The sequence below is a fragment of the Ailuropoda melanoleuca genome, chromosome 9 (genome assembly GCF_002007445.2).
Source record: "Ailuropoda melanoleuca isolate Jingjing chromosome 9, ASM200744v2, whole genome shotgun sequence".
Taxonomy (NCBI): Eukaryota; Metazoa; Chordata; class Mammalia; order Carnivora; family Ursidae; genus Ailuropoda; species Ailuropoda melanoleuca.
Window position 1 is genome coordinate 56,375,823 of NC_048226.1, and position 20,202 is coordinate 56,396,024.

The following is a 20,202-nucleotide window of genomic DNA, read 5'->3' on the forward strand; positions in this document are numbered from 1 at the left end:
TAGATGTTATCAAAAGTCTTGTCTGGCTTAAAAGAGGAGTTATTAAGAGCATTAATGTTATTGTAAAAGGCATTCGAGAGAGTGTTGTTGGATTACCTTAAGGAAAGAAGCAGAAATTCCATGCTCTATTGGATTTTCCTCTTTGCCTTCAGAAGTCAATGTTTATTTTTAATGAAGAATGAGTTCAGTACGTAATAACACAACAACTTAGTATATAGCATGAATTAGAATAATTCTTCGAATGATTTTTGTACTTAATCACATAAACCAATCAATATTTTTCTTATCATTTACATTTACCTACAATTCAATTTGCAAACAGATTAGTAGCCGGGGACTATTTTTATTTTGGAAAAATTTAAACATACAAAAATAGAATAGTCTTTAAAAAACCCTGCATGTCCCTATCATCCATCTTCAACACTTATAACTCATGTCAAATTTTATGTTTCATCTCCACCCTTATTTACCTTCTCTCCTCCCAGACATCATGTCATTTCATCTGTAAATATTTTGGAGTATCTCTAAAGATTCGTTTAACAGTGTAATTGGTTGGTATGTTTCAAGTCTTTTTTATTTTTTATTTTATTTTTATTTATTTATTTTTTTAAAGATTTTATTTATTTATTTGACAGAGATAGAGACAGCCAGCAAGAGAGGGAACACAAGCAAGGGGAGTGGGAGAGGAAGAAGCAGGCTCATAGCGGAGGAGCCTGATGTGGGGCTCGATCCCATAATGCCGGGATCACGCCCTGAGCCGAAGGCAGACGCTTAACCGCTGTGCCACCCAGGCGCCCCTCAAGTCTTTTTTTAATCCATAAATTCCCCCCCTTTTTTTTAACTTCCTTCCTCCCTCTCTCCTTTACTCCCTCTCATTTCCTCCCTTCATCCCATCCATCCACCCGTCCATCAGGGAACTTATTCAACAAAGAAATGGACTTCTTTATTCTCTAGAAGTTGTAACACTGCGTATAGCTGATTAAATACTTGTGGTGTCTTTTAAAATGTTCCTCTCTCCACCTTTATTTCCTGATTTCTATAAGCTGGTAACTTAATCTAGAGGACTGATCTGATGGTATTTTAAATTGTTGGTTAGCAGTTTCGTAGGTGGTGGCATGTGATTCCATCAGAGGCTCACATTGTTGAGTTCTGTCTTTTTGGGACGTCAGTGGACATGGATGATAATTATACTACTATAATTATAGTATACTACTATACTAACATACCTAGGTATGTTATTTTATTAAGAGTCTGTTAAATAGTGAGATTCTCACACTATCATTGCTTCTTCATTTATTAATGAGGATACTTCTATAAAGCAAAGTATTCCTACCCACATTAGATATTTATGTATTCTGAGGTATGATTGTACAGGAAGCAAATTAAAATGTTTGATTTTTTTCCTTCATATATACCATTTCACAGAATAAGTTGGTTCCCTATTATCCACTAAATGTGACAATGAGGGGTTTTTTGTTTTTGTTTTTGTTTGTTGTTTTTTATTTCTAGTATTGCTATGAACTTTTTATCAGTGAACTCTTACTGTTACTTAAATTATCTTAACTTTGGGCTTTGGGAACCTCTTTAAGTTTGTTCCTGAAATCAGTTGGCGTATCTCCAGGAGTCTTTGGATAGCTTCCTTGCTCTGTGGCATTACAAGATTTTCCAGCTTATTTTATCTAATTTCTGCCCCAGCCTGGCAGATTAAAAAGAGCCTGATTGTATTTTAGTGGAAATTGTTATTTAGAGACCAGTCTGGTGCTAGGGGTGCTTATTGTCGATTATTGCCACTTACTGTTTCTAAGGCTTTTGAGTAGACAATTAGAGGAAAGACTGTTCTGGTTTTTTTTTTTTTTAAAGAAAAACTAAATCATAATTGATACAACTATTTCCAGTTCAGGTATAGAATTACAGGGCCTTACTTCTTTAATTCTATATTTATACCTCCCTTCTGTTATGCTGAAAATCTCGGTTCTTAGGGATGTTAACGTAATTGCTTATCTGTTTTGTCTTTTATAATATCTAATACTTTCAGAATAAAAATATCCATATTATAATTAACAATATTTTTACTGAAAACAGATAGAGCTTTCTTGGAAATTCTTTTTTTTTTCTTTAGCTGTATTTATTCATTTATGTAATCTCTACACCCAGTGTGGGGCTTGAACTCACTAACCTGAGATCGAGAGTCACATGCTAGCTAGGCACCCCTCTTTGAAATTCATTTTGTCTTTTGGCTTATATATTCTACTTGGGTTCTATATTTAAATTCTTGTGTTTTAAAGAAATCTTTTAGTTATGATTCTATTACAATGACATATTTGAATTTTACTTTGGATATTTAGGGATTGTTCTCAATTTTTAAAAATTTAACTGTTTTATAATTATGTAAAAGATTTATATGGTTCCAAAGCCAAATCTATAAAACAAGATATATTCAAGAAATTTAGCCTCTTTCCCTTTCCACTCTTTTTTCTTCCTTTCTCCCTGTAGGTAATAATGTTTTAAAATTTATATATATATTTTTTAAAGATTTTATTTATTCATTCAGCAGAGATAGAGACTGCCAGCGAGAGAGGGAACACAAGCAGGGGGAGTAGGAAAGAAAGAAGCAGGCTCATAGCAGAAGAGCCTGATGTGGGGCTCGATCCCATAATGCTGGGATCACGCTGAGCCGAAGGCAGACGCTTAACTGCTGTGCCACCCAGGCGCCCCTAAAATTTATATTTTATGAAAAAAATAAAATTTATATTTTACGGTTTAATTTTTCAATTTCCTAAAAAAAAAACTGAGGTTTGTGTGTGTGTATGTTTGTGTGTGTATTTGTATGTCTCTGTGTAATCCACATATGTATATGTGTGTGTATATTGATATATTTATATAGATAGATATGTATGTATTCGTATTTATGTTCTCCACCCACAGCCCTTTGGTTACTGTAGCATACTACATACATACAGTTTTTTTTGGGTTTTTTTAAGTGAGCGAGAGTGAGAGCACATGTGTGTGCGTGCGTGCACGTGCGAGTGGGGGCGGGGAGTGTGCAGGGTGGATGCAGAGAGAGAATCTTAGGCAGGCTCCGCTCAGTGGGGAGCCCGACTTGGGGCTCTGTCTCACAACCCTGACATCATGACCTGAGCTGAAAGCGAGAGTCTGTTGCTTAACTGACTGAGCCACCCACGTGCCCCCATACATACGCTTTCAGACATATATATATATATATATATATATATATATATATGCTCTAGATATGCATATGTACACTTTTCTCCACCTTGCTTTTTTCACTTAACATGTTCTGGAGGCCTGAGTCAGGAACTTTTAATTCTTACTTTAGTTCTGCTACTGGCATCTTAATGAACTTTCAAAGGTTTGTTGTCTGACCTTCAAAATGGTAATAATGATATTCTGTCTTTCTCATAGATTTATTTCTAAGATAGTTCAGACAGGGTACATTGGGTGTTTTTAGAAAGTTAACTTCTCTGTGTAAAGTGCTGCCATTAGTTTTATAAATTGGTTTATAGAGAGGTTTATTACATTGATTCTTTTTTTTTAAAAATATTTTATTTATTTATTTGACAGAGAGAGACAGCGAGTGAGAGAGGGAGCACAAGCAGGGGAAGTGGGAGAGGAAGAAGCAGGCTCCTAGCGGAGGAGCCTGATGTGGGGCTCGATCCCAGGAATCCAGGATCACGCCCTGAGCCGAAGGCAGATGCTTAACGACTGCGCCACCCAGGCGCCCCTATTACATTGATTCTTAAGATTCTTCTTAGTAGATAAAGTTAAATTTTAAAAATTCTGGGGTGGTTGGGTGGCTCCATCAGTTAAGGGTCTGCCTTCGGCTTAGGTTGTGATCTCAGCGTTCTGGGATCGAGCCCCAAGTTGGGCTCTCTGCTCAGCAGGGAGTCTGCTTCTCCTTCTCCTTTTGCGCGCTCTCTCTCTCAAATAAATAAATAAATAAAATCTTTAAAAAAATTTTTTTAAAGTTATGCATAGCCTTTGTGTTTGTATATACATCTATATTTTAAAAAATTTACTTACTTAAGTAATCTCTATATCCAAGTGGGGCTCAAACTCATGACCCAATATCAAGAGTCACATGCTCTTCTGACTAAGCCCACCAGGCACCCCTGTGTTTATATATTTTTAAAAATATTTTATTTGTTTATTTGAGAGAGAGAGGGAGAGCATAAAAAGGAGGAGGGGCAGAGGGAGAGGGAGAAGCAGACTCCCACTGAGTGGGGAGCCTGACATGGGGCTCCCTCCCAGGACCCTGAGATCATGATTTGGGCCGAAGTCAGATGCTTAACCAACTGAGCCACCCAGGTGCTTCCCCCCCACACACACACCATATTTATATTTTTGACTGTACTAAATATATTACTTGCTTAACACTGAACTGCTGAGGAGAGAGATAACATTATCTTAGTTCTTAATTTAATACTGAGTTTAATTTAGGACTCAAAAAATCTTTAATTCAGGTACATAGCTGCATATATTACTGTGGAAATAATAGGTTTCTTCTCACTTTGACAAATAATAAGTAGTATATTCTAAGGAGTATGAAAATTTCAAAATAAAGGCAAACAAAAATGAGAAGACAAAATAATTTATAATCTCACTACTTGAGTTTGACCTCTGGAAGTGATTTGGTCATTATTCCAGAATTTTATCTCTGTATATGTGTGTATGTATTTGTGTGTGTGTGTGTGTGTGTATGTGCATATATGTGTGTGTTTGTGTTGAGGATGGTGATAGGGTATTTTTGAGCACTCAGTGTGGTTCAGCATTATACAGGGGTGCTGCGGTAAATTACAGAGGAAAAAGAAGATGTACTTATACCCTTGAAATAATTCTGTTATGCACTTCATATATTTCCCTCTACTCCCTTGTGTGTGTAAAGAAATGTGTGGAATTGGTGGAAAAGTATTGGACATAGAAGGATAAGATATAAAGTCAAGACTCAGATCCATGAATTCATTAGATGTGTGGTCTTGCCAAAGTCATTTCACCTCTCTGAATCCATTTTATTGCTGATAACTGCTCTGTTCCTCATGGAGTCAGTATGACTAATGTTTGGGATGTCATTTATATAAAACTGTTCAGTGCTATGTGGATGAATACTGTTAATAATGAAAACAAGCCCAAAACATATTTTATTGATTATGGGTTCTATTGTTCACTGTATTTTAAAGCCATGTTCTCATTTTTTTTTGAGAAGTGAAGGTGTGATACATAGTATTATGAGCACTTATCACAAAGTCCTTAATAGCCCTCCTTGTAGGCATCAGCAAGTTTGTAAGTTTGTGAGGAAGGTGATGGGATTTGTATTTACTACTGTACTGTATATATCTGTACTATGGAATAAGACTTCAGGTATTGCTAATATGTAATATGTACAAGTGTGGTTTCACATGGTTTCAGAGGAGAATAATTGACTTTTTTAAAATGTAGGATCTATTTGGAAAGTCAGATCCATACCTGGAATTCCACAAGCAGACATCTGATGGAAACTGGCTAATGGTTCATCGAACAGAGGTGAATATCTGAATTTGAAAAAGTAGAGTTGGGGTTTCCGTTGGAATTGTAGTAATCTAAATTTTAAAAAATTATGTATTTATAAAAATATCAAACTGAGTTCAGACATAATATAGCCAGAAACACAAGCTCAACATACTCATTTTTTTTTCTTTTCATGTGGAGGTGCTACCATGCTGAACTATTAGTAAAATTTTTATTTTGAAAAATTTAAAACCCTGTAAAAAGCACTAAAATGTATACCTGTGTATCCTTCGCTGAGATTTACCAACTGGTCATATCTGCATGTGTGTTCTTTCTCACACACACACACACACACACACACACACACACACACACAGACATGCACACATATACTTCCCATTTGCAAAACCATTTTAATGTAGGCTGCAGACATCATGACTTTTCACCTTAATAGTACAGCAGGTATTTCTTAAGAACAAGGGCATTCTCCTATACAATCACACCTGAAAGTTTAATTTAGGACTCAAAATTTATATCGCTCCAAATATCATTTAAATTTAGATTTCCCCTGTTGTCGCACACATGTTTATACACACACACACACATATACACATATACATAGCTATATACACATATGTATGTATGGAGATATATCTCCACATATTTTTGTTCAGGATCAATTCAAGGTTCACATTTAGCATTTGGTTCCTATGTTCCCAATATGTAAGATTCTTCTCCCTACCTGCCTTATATTTTCATGCCATCGAATCTCCTGAAGAATCAAAACCAGTATGTCTAACATTCTGAGTCTTCTGTTTCCTTCCAATTATATCCAAATCAAACAATTCCATCAAGAACATTGTGTGTGAACCTTGCTCTGTATCATCAGAGGACCCATGGTATCAAGCTGTCCACTACTGATGTTGCCAAACTTGTCTACTTGGTTAAGCTGGTGACCGCTAGATCTTGCCATGATAAAGTCCCATTTTTTTCCCTTTGTAATTAATACGTGATCTGTGGTGTGATACTTTGAGACTGTGTGATTAAACTGTTCTTTAGCATATCCCTTGTCTATTGACGATCTATACCTAAGTCAATTTTTGTATTAGGGGCTATAAAATAGTGATTTTTTTTCTCTATCTTTCATCCCTTTACATATATTAGCAGATACTCCTCTTTCATCTGTTCTCTAACTTTTTTATTTTTAGTATCATCGTAGACTCATGACTATTATAACACAGTGTATTCATTGTGTTATAATTCATTACTGTCAGTTTTTTTGCTGTTCAAATTAATCCAGATTTTACAAGGGAGATTCAAAAGTCTTCTGGGTTCTTTTAACATAACCCCGTTAGTCTTTAAGCATTCCTTTATTTATTTATTTATTTATTTATTTATTTATTTTTTAAGTTTATTTATTTACCTTTTAAGTAATCTCTACACCAAACATGGGGCTTAAATTCATGACCCCGAGATCAAGAGTCTTATGCTCCTTTGACTGAGCCAGCCAGGTGCCCTCATTCTTTTACTTTATATTAAAGTATATTCTCAGGTCACCTGATGCTCACTCTGTCTCAGGTCTGGAATAAGCCCTTTCTCTTGGAACCCTATTCCTTTAAGAGAGTAGTGCTAGATATACTCATTGCTACCGAGATGTCATTTCATTTACACCTTTTCAATGGACATAGCTGGGAAACGTGTATTTGCGTATATGTTTATTATGTGTATGTATATTTACAAAAATTTTAAATCATGAATTTAGACTCTTTCTTCAATTCAAAGTCCAACCCAGCAAGGTTCTTTCTCATTCTTTCTTATTCCAAATTTGAGTCTTCTGTGTCCTGCAATGAAAACCCTGGTTTCTGACAAAATCTGCAAAAGTCTGTAGTTTCTAAGTGTACCTTGTAATGGGTGAAATATATTTTCCAAGTTTCTTTTCTTTTCTCAGAATGTATCTATCACATTTTCCTTCTAACATTTGTATAATATTGTCCTAGGTAGTTTTTCATTGAAAAAGTTGATTGGGTGAAAAGGTGAAGGATGATTGATGAGAATGTAGCAAGAATCTAGGAAAAGGAAGAGCAAAAGTTAATGAACTGAACGTTTTTCTTTTTTCTTTAATTTTTTAATTATTTTTTTATTGTATGTTATTCACCATACAGTACATCATTAGTTTTTGATGTAGTGTTCCATGATTCATTGTTTACATATAACCCAGTGCTCCATGCAATACTTGCCCTCCTTAATACCCATCACTGGGCTAGCCCATCCCGCCGCCTCCCTGAATGTTTTTCTAACGAGTCTTTGAAATCTTCATTTTACAGGTTATTAAAAATAACTTGAATCCTGTTTGGAGGCCTTTTAAAATCTCTCTTAACTCCCTGTGCTATGGAGATATGGACAAAACTATCAAGGTAATTTAAAGTTATATATATGTTATATATACACACATATATCTTATATAAAACTAGTTGATTAGATAGTATTTAATAGAAGTAAATATCTAATAGATGCCTGTAAGGACTGAATTTTATTTGTATTTAGGAATATTAAAATAGAAATGTCTCTGGTAAGTAAATGGTCAGCTTGAAAGGGTGGACACATTTAACTGATCTGTTGGCCTAATGCTTAATCAAACACTGTGATTTTTATTTTACTCTTCATTTTTAAAAATAAAATGTCCAATTTGAATCTTTCCTCCTTTTAATAAGATTCTTTTGCTCTGCAAATAGGAACCTTTAACTGCCCTCTTTGTCTTTGGTGCATCCCTTGCAGGTAAAAGCAGATGTTACTTTGACTAAAAACCCAGAGCTTCCTTCTACACTCAGCAGCAGAGGAAAACAATGGTGGCATTTTCCATTGCTTATTTTCAGAGCAAGATATTATTCATTGAAAACTTCTAGATGGCTTTAGTATAAAGTATTAGGAAAACAGAGTGGGAATAGGAAATAGCAGGCATCTAAGAATTTTTTTGAATGTTTTAATTTATAGCCAATTATTAGAAAATATTATTTTTAAGACACATTATACTAGAGTCTCTTTACATAAGATCCCAGATAGAAGCCTCTTCTTGTGTTTAGTTGTCAGCAAACTGAAGTGGGGTTTGTTTTGTTTTATTTTGTTTTTCCTTTGGTAATGAATACAGTAAAAACAGGAAAGGTGATGGCACGGAGCACAGGATTTCGTGTCAGGCTATAGTCCAAGTCTTGACTTGGGCTTTCAACCAGATAAAGGATCTTGGGCAGGTCATCAAACTTCTTCACTTATACAATAGAGAAAATAATGTCTATATTACAAAAAAGGGAAGGATTAAATTAATGAAAGTGAAAGTTTTGTAAACCATTATACATAGCACAGATGCTGTTACATTGAAAATGGCGTCCATCCTTAAATCCAAAAATATTTGTCCTCAGTTGGCAGAGAACTTTAAAAATCAATATAAGTACAATTTATGGGGTATTTCAAACAGCAGTGAAGATTTAGGTAAAAAATAAATAGTAGAACAGTAGTTTTAAAAATTACTTTCTATTGTTATACTAAATCTAGAACTTTTGCTTTTCACATTAAAAATAATAAGTTGAAACTTTATTAGATGTGAGAAACAGGAAAGGTTGGGGAAAAGAAATGCCTAAACCATAACTGATTGCTTGTAATAATATGTTAACCATGAAACAATGTTTTTTAAACTTTTTTTGCACACAGTGGCATGCTTACAGGGCTATTTTATTATAGTAAGTAAACTGATTTTCTGAGCTTTGTCTGATGAATGTCTTCCGTTCTTAAAACTTTCTCAGTTTGTTTTAACTATACACAACTTGGTTTGCCACATCATGACTGTCTTTATTTCTTTAGTGCTGTATTTCTTTGCAATATCACAAAGTCATACATCTGTGATTCTCTTGGTGTTTGGAAATCGTTTAGAGGTGTGGTAAAGAGTTTTAGAGCAGAGGATAGAGTCAGAATCATTGATAGTTTCTTTGCTGCTGTGTGAATGTGCCAGTGTTATCACTCCAGCATGTATTATTATTCTCATAAGATCGAGTAAAAGAAATAATCATGCATGCTGCCACTTTGCCTAAAATGGGAATGCCTTAGTGAATGTAGTATTGTGTGGTGTGTGCATTCTTGTACATATATACATATTTGCATATGTATGTATGCATATATTTCAATGTCACAAGCACTGCTGATACCCAATAGTACTAGTTTTTGAACTTTTGAGAAGAGAAATTAAATGACCCAAATCATTACATCATTTACCTCAAACTGTATCTGAACATAGGCCAGCATTATAAATGTCACATCTCTCTTTAGCACCAAACGTTTGCCTTCAATGGGGCAACAGTGAGTTTTTCCTAGTGAGATAGCAGAAATTCTAACTTAAAAATCTTTTTACGTTTCCTGAAGTCTCAGGCAGTCTAGCCACATGAAGAGTTTTAGGTGTTCATATGCTTTTTAAAAAATAAAATTGGCCTTATCGAAGCTTGATCTTGTCTTAGATAGAAGTTGGAGTTTCCTGAATGCAAATCTAAAATGCAAAGTTCTGGGGCACCTGGCTGNTCCGCTGTGAGCCTGCTTCTTCCTCTCCCACTCCCCCTGCTTGTGTTCCCTCTCTCACTGGCTGTCTCTATCTCTGTCGAATAAATAAATAAAAAATCTTTAAAAAAAAAAAAATTGGCCTTATCGAAGCTTGATCTTGTCTTAGATAGAAGTTGGAGTTTCCTGAATGCAAATCTAAAATGCAAAGTTCTGGGGCACCTGGCTGGCTCATTCGGTAGAGCATGTTACTCTTGATCCCAGGGTGGTGAGTTCAAGCCCCACGTTGGATACAGAGCTTACTTAAAAATAAATAAATAAATAAATAAATAAATAAATCAAGTTCTATTTTCCATAATTAAAAGATCTATTTAAAAGTGAAATCATGAAAATATTAAGATTGCTTTTGTCTTCATCTTAATTTTACTTTCTCTGGAAAAAAATTATTAAGATCATTAATTTTCATTTTCTCTCACAGTTTGAAGAGTCAGATAAAGGGACTTTTGTTTAAAAATTAACTATCAGGGGTGCCTGGGTGGCTCAGTCGTTAAGCATCTGCCTTCAGCTCAGGGTGTGATCCTGGAGTTCTGGGATCGAGCCCCACATCAGGCTCCTCCGCTGGGAGCCTGCTTCTTCCTCTCCCACTCCCCCTGCCTATGTTCCCTCTCTCGCTGGCTGTCTCTCTCTCTCTCTCTGTCAAATAAATAAATAAAATCTTAAAAAATAAATAAATAAGTAAATAAATAAAAATTAACTATCAGATATGGAAGGCAAGAATCAAACTGTCATAATTGGTCAGTGACCAAACTGTTTATAACAAATAAAAGCCCTTTATAGTTACTCGAATTTGCAATTCTAGACCTTGTCTTTATTGATTGATTTTTATTTATTTATTTATTTATTTATTTATTTATTTAAAGATTTTATTTATTTATTCGACAGAGATAGAGACAGCCAGCGAGAGAAGGAACACAAGCAGGGGGAGTGGGAGAGAAAGAAGCAGGCTCATAGCGGAGGAGCCTGATGTGGGGCTCGATCCCACAACACCGGGATCACGCCCTGAGCCGAAGGCAGACGCTTAACCGCTGTGCCACCCAGGCGCCCCAATTGATTGATTTTTAGTCTCCCTGGAATAATAATGAAAATATTAGTAAGGGATGAAATACTTCCTGTTATGATAGGCACACAGTTCACTTCTCATAGAACCGAGAAGAAAATAAATCACTTTTCTGGGTGAACACATAAATCCTAAGCATTTTTAGTTGGCAATTAATATAACTTTGTAAAGGATACTGTCTTGGCAAATACTCTCAGTTACAGGCTTTTATTTTAAATCTCTAGAAGAATTCAAAAGTGTCGTTAGCACAGCTTTATTTTACCTATTTTGGTTACCAAATAAAACATCATCTTCTAACACTATTTAATTCCTTTGTCTACTTCACAAGCCTCTGTAGATAATGTGTGCAGTGCACATAATAAATATGGAAATGAGATAATCTGTTCTGAAATTACAAAGCACTATAAAGGCATTGGTTGTTCGATGATCACAATGAACACCTCTGTTTGCTAACAGTTCACACCACCTTAATATTCTCAGTGCACTGAATAATCAGGTATTCTTGTGAATATTTACCCTCTGGCTACACTGTCAACTTGGCACAAAACTATATGCACATCAAGTACTCTCAGCTCTTTTCTATCTGCTTTAAGAGAGAACAAGCATTGGGTGAGACCCAAAGATAGGAATAGAATTAGAAACCCTCTCTTACATGGAAATAGAGTTAAAACGACCAGTCCAGATATTTCCTCAGTGGATTAAGTACTCCTTTCCTCAAATTTTCTTTTTCATTGTAAGAGTTGTGATTATCAGAAGGGTGCAAATCTGACTTCATCATGTCTAACTCTGAATACAAGCCTAGCCTTACCAGATTGCAGCTAATGAAATACATTTGCCATATTTCTAAATCATCTAGGATTTAATTATACAAGTTTTAGTTGTCTAGGATACTGACTTCCTTTCTTCCTGCAGATGATGGCTTTTAGTCATTGTATAGTGATAACGAAGTAAAGAAGTGGGGTGAGAAAGAAGGTGTAATTCCATTTTGATTTTATCATCTCTTATAAAAGGCATGATAGATGAAGTGGAAACTGCTTAATGTGAAATTTAAACTGTATTTGTATTTTTCATCCGCTTGTGATCTATCCTAGAGCCCCATCCCAAGGATAGCTGAGGTTTGAAAGTGTTTCAGTATTAGTCCTCTAGGAAGTTAGTTCCTACTTCTCCTATTAAACATTTTCACTTATTTTAATTAATAGGACACTTCTTGGTAAGTCCCATTTATTGCAGTCAATCCTTTTAAACAAAATGATGTTGATTTTTACATATTTTTATGATACTTAATTCTAGGTAGAGTGCTATGATTATGATAATGATGGGTCACATGATCTCATTGGAACATTTCAAACCACCATGACAAAGCTGAAAGAAGCCTCCAGAAATTCACCTGTAAGTTGAATCTTTGTCACTTGAATGTACTTTACTGTTTGGTCATGTATTTATTATTTCATTTTTTTTTCTTGGTATAGCAAACAGTTTTCCATGTCTTTATGTTACAAAATGTTCTGAAATCTGTGGATCTTATATGTGTAGTAATTGGATGATCCAAAATCCATACTTGGGGATATAAGTTTACATTTATAATTAGAGGTTTGGTTTCCTTTAGCTTCAGAAAACATATATGGTTTGATTGAAAATCCCTAGTTTTAAAGCACTTGGCATTTCTTTGGTCATAATAATTAAGTTCTATAACACTAGGTAAATATCTGGGCTTGAACTATGTACATAAATGTACAGTCTGCCTCTGGCTCTTCTCTCCTTCACCAAAGGAAAGGATAAAACCATACTTATGGTATTTCAAATTATATAATATTAAGCCTCCATCTAAAGGTACTAATTTTGTTAAGATCATTCATGTGCCTTTACTACATTCAGTTTATTATTTAGCATCCCAACATATTTCTAAGAGTGCTTCTGAAACTTTTCTGTCTCTAAAACCTAGGTGGCTATGGGGCACCTGGGTGGCTTAGTCGTTAAGCGTCTGCCTTCGGCTCAGGGCATGATCCCCGAGTCCTGGGATCGAGCCCCATATCGGGCTCCTCTGCTGGGAGCCTGCTTCTTCCTCTCCCACTCCCCCTGCCTGTGTTCCCTCTCTCTCTGGCTGTCTCTCTCTCTGTCAAATAAATAAATAAAAATCTTTAAAAAAAAAATACTTTAAAAAATAAATTAAAAAAATAAAACCTAGGTGGCTAAAAACTATTTCCGAGCCTTTTATGAGTAAAACTTATCAATTGCTCCCATCTTTTTTCCTTTCTAGTTTGAATGAGATTAGCTGTTAATTCTCTTTGTAACAGAATAATATGAATTGCTTATTACATGCTTAGTGAATATGCATAATGTTCATGTATATGGCCTTTGCTTTTGAAAACACAAACATGGGGTTTAAGAAGTAAGAGGTTATGGTTAGGTGAGGTCTTTTTTACCTAGTCATTTAAGTGAGGTAATTTAAGAGAAGATACTGATAGTTTTAGATCAAAATTTAAATACTAAATAAATAAATAACACTTATGAGCCATTAGGTTTAACCAGCGGGGAGAAATGGGTTTTAAACAAACATAATGAGAATAGAATTTTCAGTAGGTCACATAGAGATCTATAGCCCTGTCCCTACTCCCTGGTCACAAAGGACAGGTACTAGAAGTAGCCTGTACAGAAATGCTTGTGTGAAGTAGGGAAGGCTTTTAAAATCTTATCTAATGGTTTAAGTGCAAAAATTGAATTAGCTTTGAATTAAGAGTTTTTGAAATAAAATAGCAAAATTCAGCTGTTACTGTCCTACTTAAAGAATTTTTTTAAAAAAGCAGAACTAATGGAAAATGCTAAAAATCTGAACAGTTAAAATAAAACAATCTAAAAGAACTAAATATGAGGAGTCGTCTGGACTGCTGTTTTAGTAATTTCACTTTGTCACTATCTTGCAGAATCGGTAAATGACCTGCTTTTAGAAGATTATGAATGAACAAGTAACTCTATAATACTTAATGGGTCATGTAGAGTTTTTCTAAATCCAGCTATCTTGGTCCTTCCCTTCACCACAACAGAATGGGGCTTTGAATGTTGCTGCAGTGATGATCTTTACCCCCTCTTGTTTTCCAAAGGCAGGGCCATATCTTATCATCTCTGTGCCTAGAACAGTGCCTGCCACTTGGTAGACGCTCTGTAGAAGTGGGAATAAATGAAATGAAGTAACACAGACTTTTACTAATGAAAATTCTCTTTAGGGCTTTCCCACATCTCAAATATTCAATAGCTAATATTTTTGATGATGACTGAGACTCTGGCAGGATCCTGAACTATCAAAGAATTTGTTTAACATAATTTTGTTTTTTATCATTGTATCTATTGTACCTTTTAATGTTTGATTCTTAGGAAATTAGCAACGACTGTCTGAAGTATATAAGTTACTTCCTATTAATCAGAAAAGGTGTCTCATCAAGTGTTCATTGAGTATCAAGATAGAGAAAATCTGAAGGTATAATTTGGAGGTGATTGTATCTTAGGTATGAAGCAAAATTAATGAGATGAAACAATTGAGAATAACACAAAGTATGTAACTAAATTTTATATGGTTGTAGAAGTTTAAAGTTTAAGTTTAAAGAGATGAATGGAGATAGAAGACTGAAATAGTAGGTGATGTTATAGAAGAGGGCTTGAGCCAAGGAGGTGGAAAAGAAGATCCTTCTGTTTGGGGAAAGGAATTATAGTGAAAAGAAGGTGTAAGATATTAGTTCTATTCCTGAAAGTATTCCCAGGGGAAAGAGATGATCTTTGCATATTTTACCATAGAGTTAGGCTCCATATATTTCTGTTTTCTGATGGTAGGTTTTTTCCTTGTTTTCTAAGCAGCATATTTTTGTTCTTTCTGAAAGAGTAATATTTTATTTCCCTTATAAAAAATAAAGAATGCTACTTGGAGCATTTGCAAGGAAATCATCTACAGAGGCAAAATCTATACTTAGGAATTATTTTAAAAGGTATACAATCTTAGGAATGCCTTTTGAAAATTTCAGTGGTAAATATTTCACTTACTTTATTATGTAAAAAGCAGCAGACGTCAACAGGTGGTTTGATTCCAAGAGAAAAATCACATTACCAATTTCAGTGGTAAATATTTCACTTACTTTATTATGTAAAAAGCAGCAGACGTCAACAGGTGGTTTGATTCCAGAGAAAAATCACATTTAAAAAAAGATTTTATTTGTTTATTTGAGAGAGTGCATACACACACAAGCATGAGCAGGGGAGGGGCGGAGGGAGAAGCAGGCTCCCCTCTGAGCAGCGAGCCCAGCTGCGCTTGATCCTAGGACCCTGGGATGGTGACCTGAGCCAAAGGCAGACACTTAACTGACTGAGCCACCCAGGCGCCCCAACATTGGCATTTTTTATATCACTACTAAGAATTAATATTTTGTCTTTTCTTCCTACAGGTGGAATTTGAATGCATAAATGAAAAAAAGAGGCAAAAGAAGAAAAGCTACAAGAATTCAGGTGTTATCAGTGTGAAACAGTGTGAGGTTAGTTGATGTTAACCATTTATAGTATAAGGAGATCACATTTCAAGTTCTTTTTTCAGTATGGTATAAATTAAACAAACAGACAAAGAATATTTAAGTTTTTCCTTATCTTAGGAAATGTGAATTGAATTTTGGGCAGTTGAAAATCATATGATCATCTGGACACCCTTAGGGAAAAGATGAGAGTGGAAATAGTAAAGAAATCTTTCAAGTAACTTTGCTTCAAAGGTTTGACAACTTTTTGGCAAAAGACAAAGAATATTAAAGTTTTTTCCTTATTATAGGAAATGTGAAACATCATGGTATTTTCCCAGGGTATTAGTGGAAATGATCTGACTCAGTGCATCTATCCTGGTCATAATTTCAAGTTGAGATATTATAAATAGAGGGAAAAATTCAAGAGATTTCTTACAACAAATGAGTGGGTTTTTTTGTTTTGTTTTGTTTTGTTTAAATCTTGATTATTATCAAGCTCTCAACATATTAGACTCATTATTAGTTTCTTAAAACTTAAAGTGAGTGTATTTCATCTTTGGCCATTAATATTCTAATCTTAGGGGCACCTGGGTGGTTCAGTCAGTTGAGTGTCCAACTCTTGATTTCAGCTCAGGTCATGAGATCGAGCCCCAATTTGGGTTCCCTGCTCAGCAGGGAATCTGCTTTTCTCTCTCTCTCTCTCTGTAATCTCCCTCTGCCCCTCCCCCACTCATGCTCTCTCTCAAATAAATCTTTAAAAAAATTATAATTTTAACATCGCTTTAATTATCTCAAAGTAAAATCTTACAGATTTTTGACAAGTAGGGGCAGAGGTACTTAAACTCAAATGCTAGGGTGGTTTCCATGTGCTTATATCATGTTCTGTTCAGTTTCTAAACTGTGAAAAATATATGTTAGAGAGCTCTTTGTGTCTCTTGTATGTTAGAGATTTATTTATTTTTAGAGGTGGGGAGGGACAGAAGGAGTGGAAGAGAGAATCCCAAGCAGACTCCCCGCTGAGTGCAGAGCCTGTCGTGGGAGCTCAATCCCATGACCCACAAATCTCGACCTGACCAAAACCAAGAGTCAGATGTTCAACTGACTCAGCCACCTGGGTACCCAAGTGAGAGATTTTTGATTTTAATAGTTTGCTATTTGTTTTTAGATTACAGTGGAATGCACATTCCTTGACTACATCATGGGAGGATGTCAGCTGAATTTCACTGTAAGTAACACTGACTTTTTCAAGGTAGGCTGTAACATGTTACTTTTTCCTACCGTTTTGCAGTGTTCTTTCTTTTCCTGTAAAACTGACTTTGAAATTTACACAAGCAGTTTAGTATGGTCTACTCAGACAGGTTGTCTAAGTTCATCAAGAAGCTTTCAACTTTGTTGATAAGATCTGTTCCTTCTGAAGGAAAGCAGATATGTCCCAGAGTAATTTAAATTATAGAAAGCATTAGTCAAACAACCTACAAAACAAGCCTTATGTCTAAAGTCATGGGTGTAATAATTCATGGATTTGAGTCATCTAGAAAAAATATGAATAGCAGGTTGTTTCAGACTGAAGCTTTAATTGTTTAATTGTCTGTGGAAATACTGGTAGGCCCAGGCATTTGTTAGGAAATGGCAGCAGCAGGCTCTGGGATGAATGTTTGTCTGTCTCCTGGACATTGAGTGTACGGCTTCTCCTTAGTAAGGGCTGTGATTGTTATTTGGCAGGTGGGAGTGGACTTCACTGGCTCTAATGGTGACCCAAGTTCTCCTGACTCCCTTCATTACATCAGCCCCAATGGTGTTAATGAGTATTTGACTGCTATCTGGTCTGTGGGACTGGTCATTCAAGATTATGATACGTGAGTATGACTAAAATACTTGTTTTCGTAACTTTCTCTCTAAAATTTCATTTGTATTATCTTTTTTAGTTTTCTCTTTGTGCAGTCTTAGGGTTTACTTTTGACCTCTTATCTCTAGCTATGATCAGTTATAATGTGTTATATATAGCTTGTTTATTTAACAGCTGACTGGAGTCAACAAGGCTTGTTTCTTTGATCTAGTTTCATTGGGGTTTACTTATTAGGGATAAGTTATTGTGTGATTGAAGTCTAGATGACACATTTTGTAAACATTTGTAGACACTATTTATTAACATGTCTTTTTCTTGGCAGTTACTGTCATATTTTCTTTTTTCTTGGTTTTTTTAGATTTATATATTAGAGAGAGAGCGAGAGAGCAGGCAAGTGGGGGGAAGAGGCAGAGGGAGAGGGAGAGAATCCCAAGCAGACTCCCTGCTGAGCTTGGAGCCCCACTTGGCAGTGGATCTCATGACCCTGAGATCATGACTTGAGCCAAAATCAAGAGTCAGACACATAACCGACTAAGCCACCCAGAAGCCCCTCAAATTATTTCCTTAATGGCAACTTTGAACAAGTACCAAAAGATAACTTGACCTAATTGCTGTAAAATATTTTGAATAGATTCTCAATGTGTAGATTTTTAAATAGATTAAATAGACCCTCTTGAAGGTTTACCAAACAATAGAAAAAAAAAAGTCCACATTAATAATTTTTTGTTCTGGATCTCTTAGGGCACAGTATAAATTTTCACTCGTCTTTGCCTATTATTTTATGATAAAAGCCCTTATATATATTGATGGAGCTTTTCATTAATCTGCTATGACATTTAAAGAGGCAAACTTTTCAGGCAAATGCAAACAAATCTAAAGCAAAGGTGGCAATTCTGATATCAGGCTAGTAGAATTTAAGACAAAACTCATTAAATATAATAAAAATTATTTTATAGAAAACTTTGCTACATAATCCAAAATGAAAATATAACCATGGACAAGTTTGATAACAGAGTATAAAAGTATTTCTCCTGAAAATAGTTAGAAATATAATAAAAATTTTAAAGTAACACAATTATAATGGGGCTTATACAGAAGATAAAAAATGTACCAGGTTACTTTATCAGATTGCCACCTAGAAGTTAATAACAAAAGGATAACTAAATAAAATTAACCATATGGAAATAAAAAAATCTTAACTAGTTCTTAGATCAAAGAGGAAACAGAAGTATAGTAACAGACTATCTAGAAATAAGCGGCGCCAAGAAGACAATATATACATGGTCCTATCTTTTTTTTTTTTTTTAATTTAAATTTTAGGTTGTTAACATACAGTGTGGTCCTATCTTTATAGAGGAAAATTTCTGGCTTTACATGCTTTTATTTTTAAACAAGAAAAATGGAATATAACTGAACTAGCTTTTCAATAAAATGAAAGAATAGGAAGAAAAAATAAAGATATAACAATAATAGCAGATTCTATCTATATATTAGCTATTATGTGTCACGTACAATTTAATAGTTTCTATGTGATACTCGCCTAATCCTCATACTTTGCTGTGACATAGGTACTATTATCATCCATTATCATCTACAGTGTACAGATGAGAAACCTGAGGCGTAGGGAGTTAACTTGTCCAGCGTCACTCAACTGGTAACTGACAGAGACAGAATTGAGCCTGGGCTGTCTGCTCCAGAGACATGCTTTCCAAGCTGTGTTATGTACTGTGCTGTATTTCCTCTAAGCACTGAAAGTAGGGACTTGGAAAGTTTAAAGAGCCCCACTAATGAATATATTAAATGTAGAGATGATTCTTTGCAAGTTCAACAAAACTCAGGCCAATCTGCCAATGCTGACCCCCAAGAAAAAGAAAACATGCATAGAATATTAGAAATGGGATAAAGATTATAAGCGTAAATTCAGGAAAAAATATTAAAAATTAAAAGTTAATACTATGTAAAACTTTGTTATTATATTGGAAAATCTGGATTAAAGGGTAATTTTTTTTGGGTGGAAGGGGGACTTTAAATTACCCCCCAAAGTTGATTCAAAGAGCCTGAGTAGACCTGGAACCATGGAAGGAATGGACTAGCTAGTCAGAGAGCCACTCCTCACAAGGGCAGCAGACAATTTCTCACATAAATTCTAGCAAACCTATAAGGAATGAATTCAAACATAAAATAATCAAGTAAAAAAATATTAGAAAGTAGTGAGAGTTCAGAAAAGTGGTCAGATACAACAAAAATTTAAAAATCAGCAATTTCTCACTAGCCAGCAATAACCAATTTAAGACATCATAGCAGATACAAGGTCACAATTCATAATGTAATAAAAAATGAGAATGAATTCAGTAAGCGGTCTAGGATCTATAGTGAGGGAAATCTACAAAGTTGTACTAAGAGAGAAGGAAACTTGTTTAAATGGAGAGATATACCATGATTCTAGATAGGCAGATGTCATAATGATGTAAGATATAAAATTTCTCCCAGAATTAATCAATTCTAATCAAAATTGCAATCGAACCATGCTAAAATGATTTTTAAAATTTTCTAGAAAGAAAAATGAATCAGAATAGCCAAGAAATTTTTCAGGAAAAAAAAATGAGGGGAGTTTGTTCTAGTAGATATTAAAATTTATTTTAAAGCTATATTAATATTACAGAACTAGTACATGACCAGTAGAACAAAGCAAGAAGCCTTTGAAATAGACC

General features: G+C 34.9%; 1 protein-coding gene across 3 annotated transcripts in view; it reads left to right on the plus strand.

The window, feature by feature from the left end:
• The window catches only part of CPNE3 (copine 3), a 60,217-nt gene that overhangs the window by 19,346 nt on the left and 20,669 nt on the right, over positions 1-20,202 (plus strand). For all 3 annotated transcript variants that reach the window (XR_004627836.1, XM_002916903.4, XM_034668278.1), the window contains exons 6-11: positions 5,455-5,538; positions 7,827-7,916; positions 12,446-12,544; positions 15,583-15,669; positions 16,811-16,870; positions 17,368-17,501. Coding sequence is in view for 2 of the 3 variants with exons in the window: in XM_002916903.4 (XP_002916949.2) it covers positions 5,455-5,538; positions 7,827-7,916; positions 12,446-12,544; positions 15,583-15,669; positions 16,811-16,870; positions 17,368-17,501 (554 nt within the window). In the remaining variant the exon portion in view is untranslated. The remainder of the gene's footprint in view (positions 1-5,454; positions 5,539-7,826; positions 7,917-12,445; positions 12,545-15,582; positions 15,670-16,810; positions 16,871-17,367; positions 17,502-20,202) is intronic.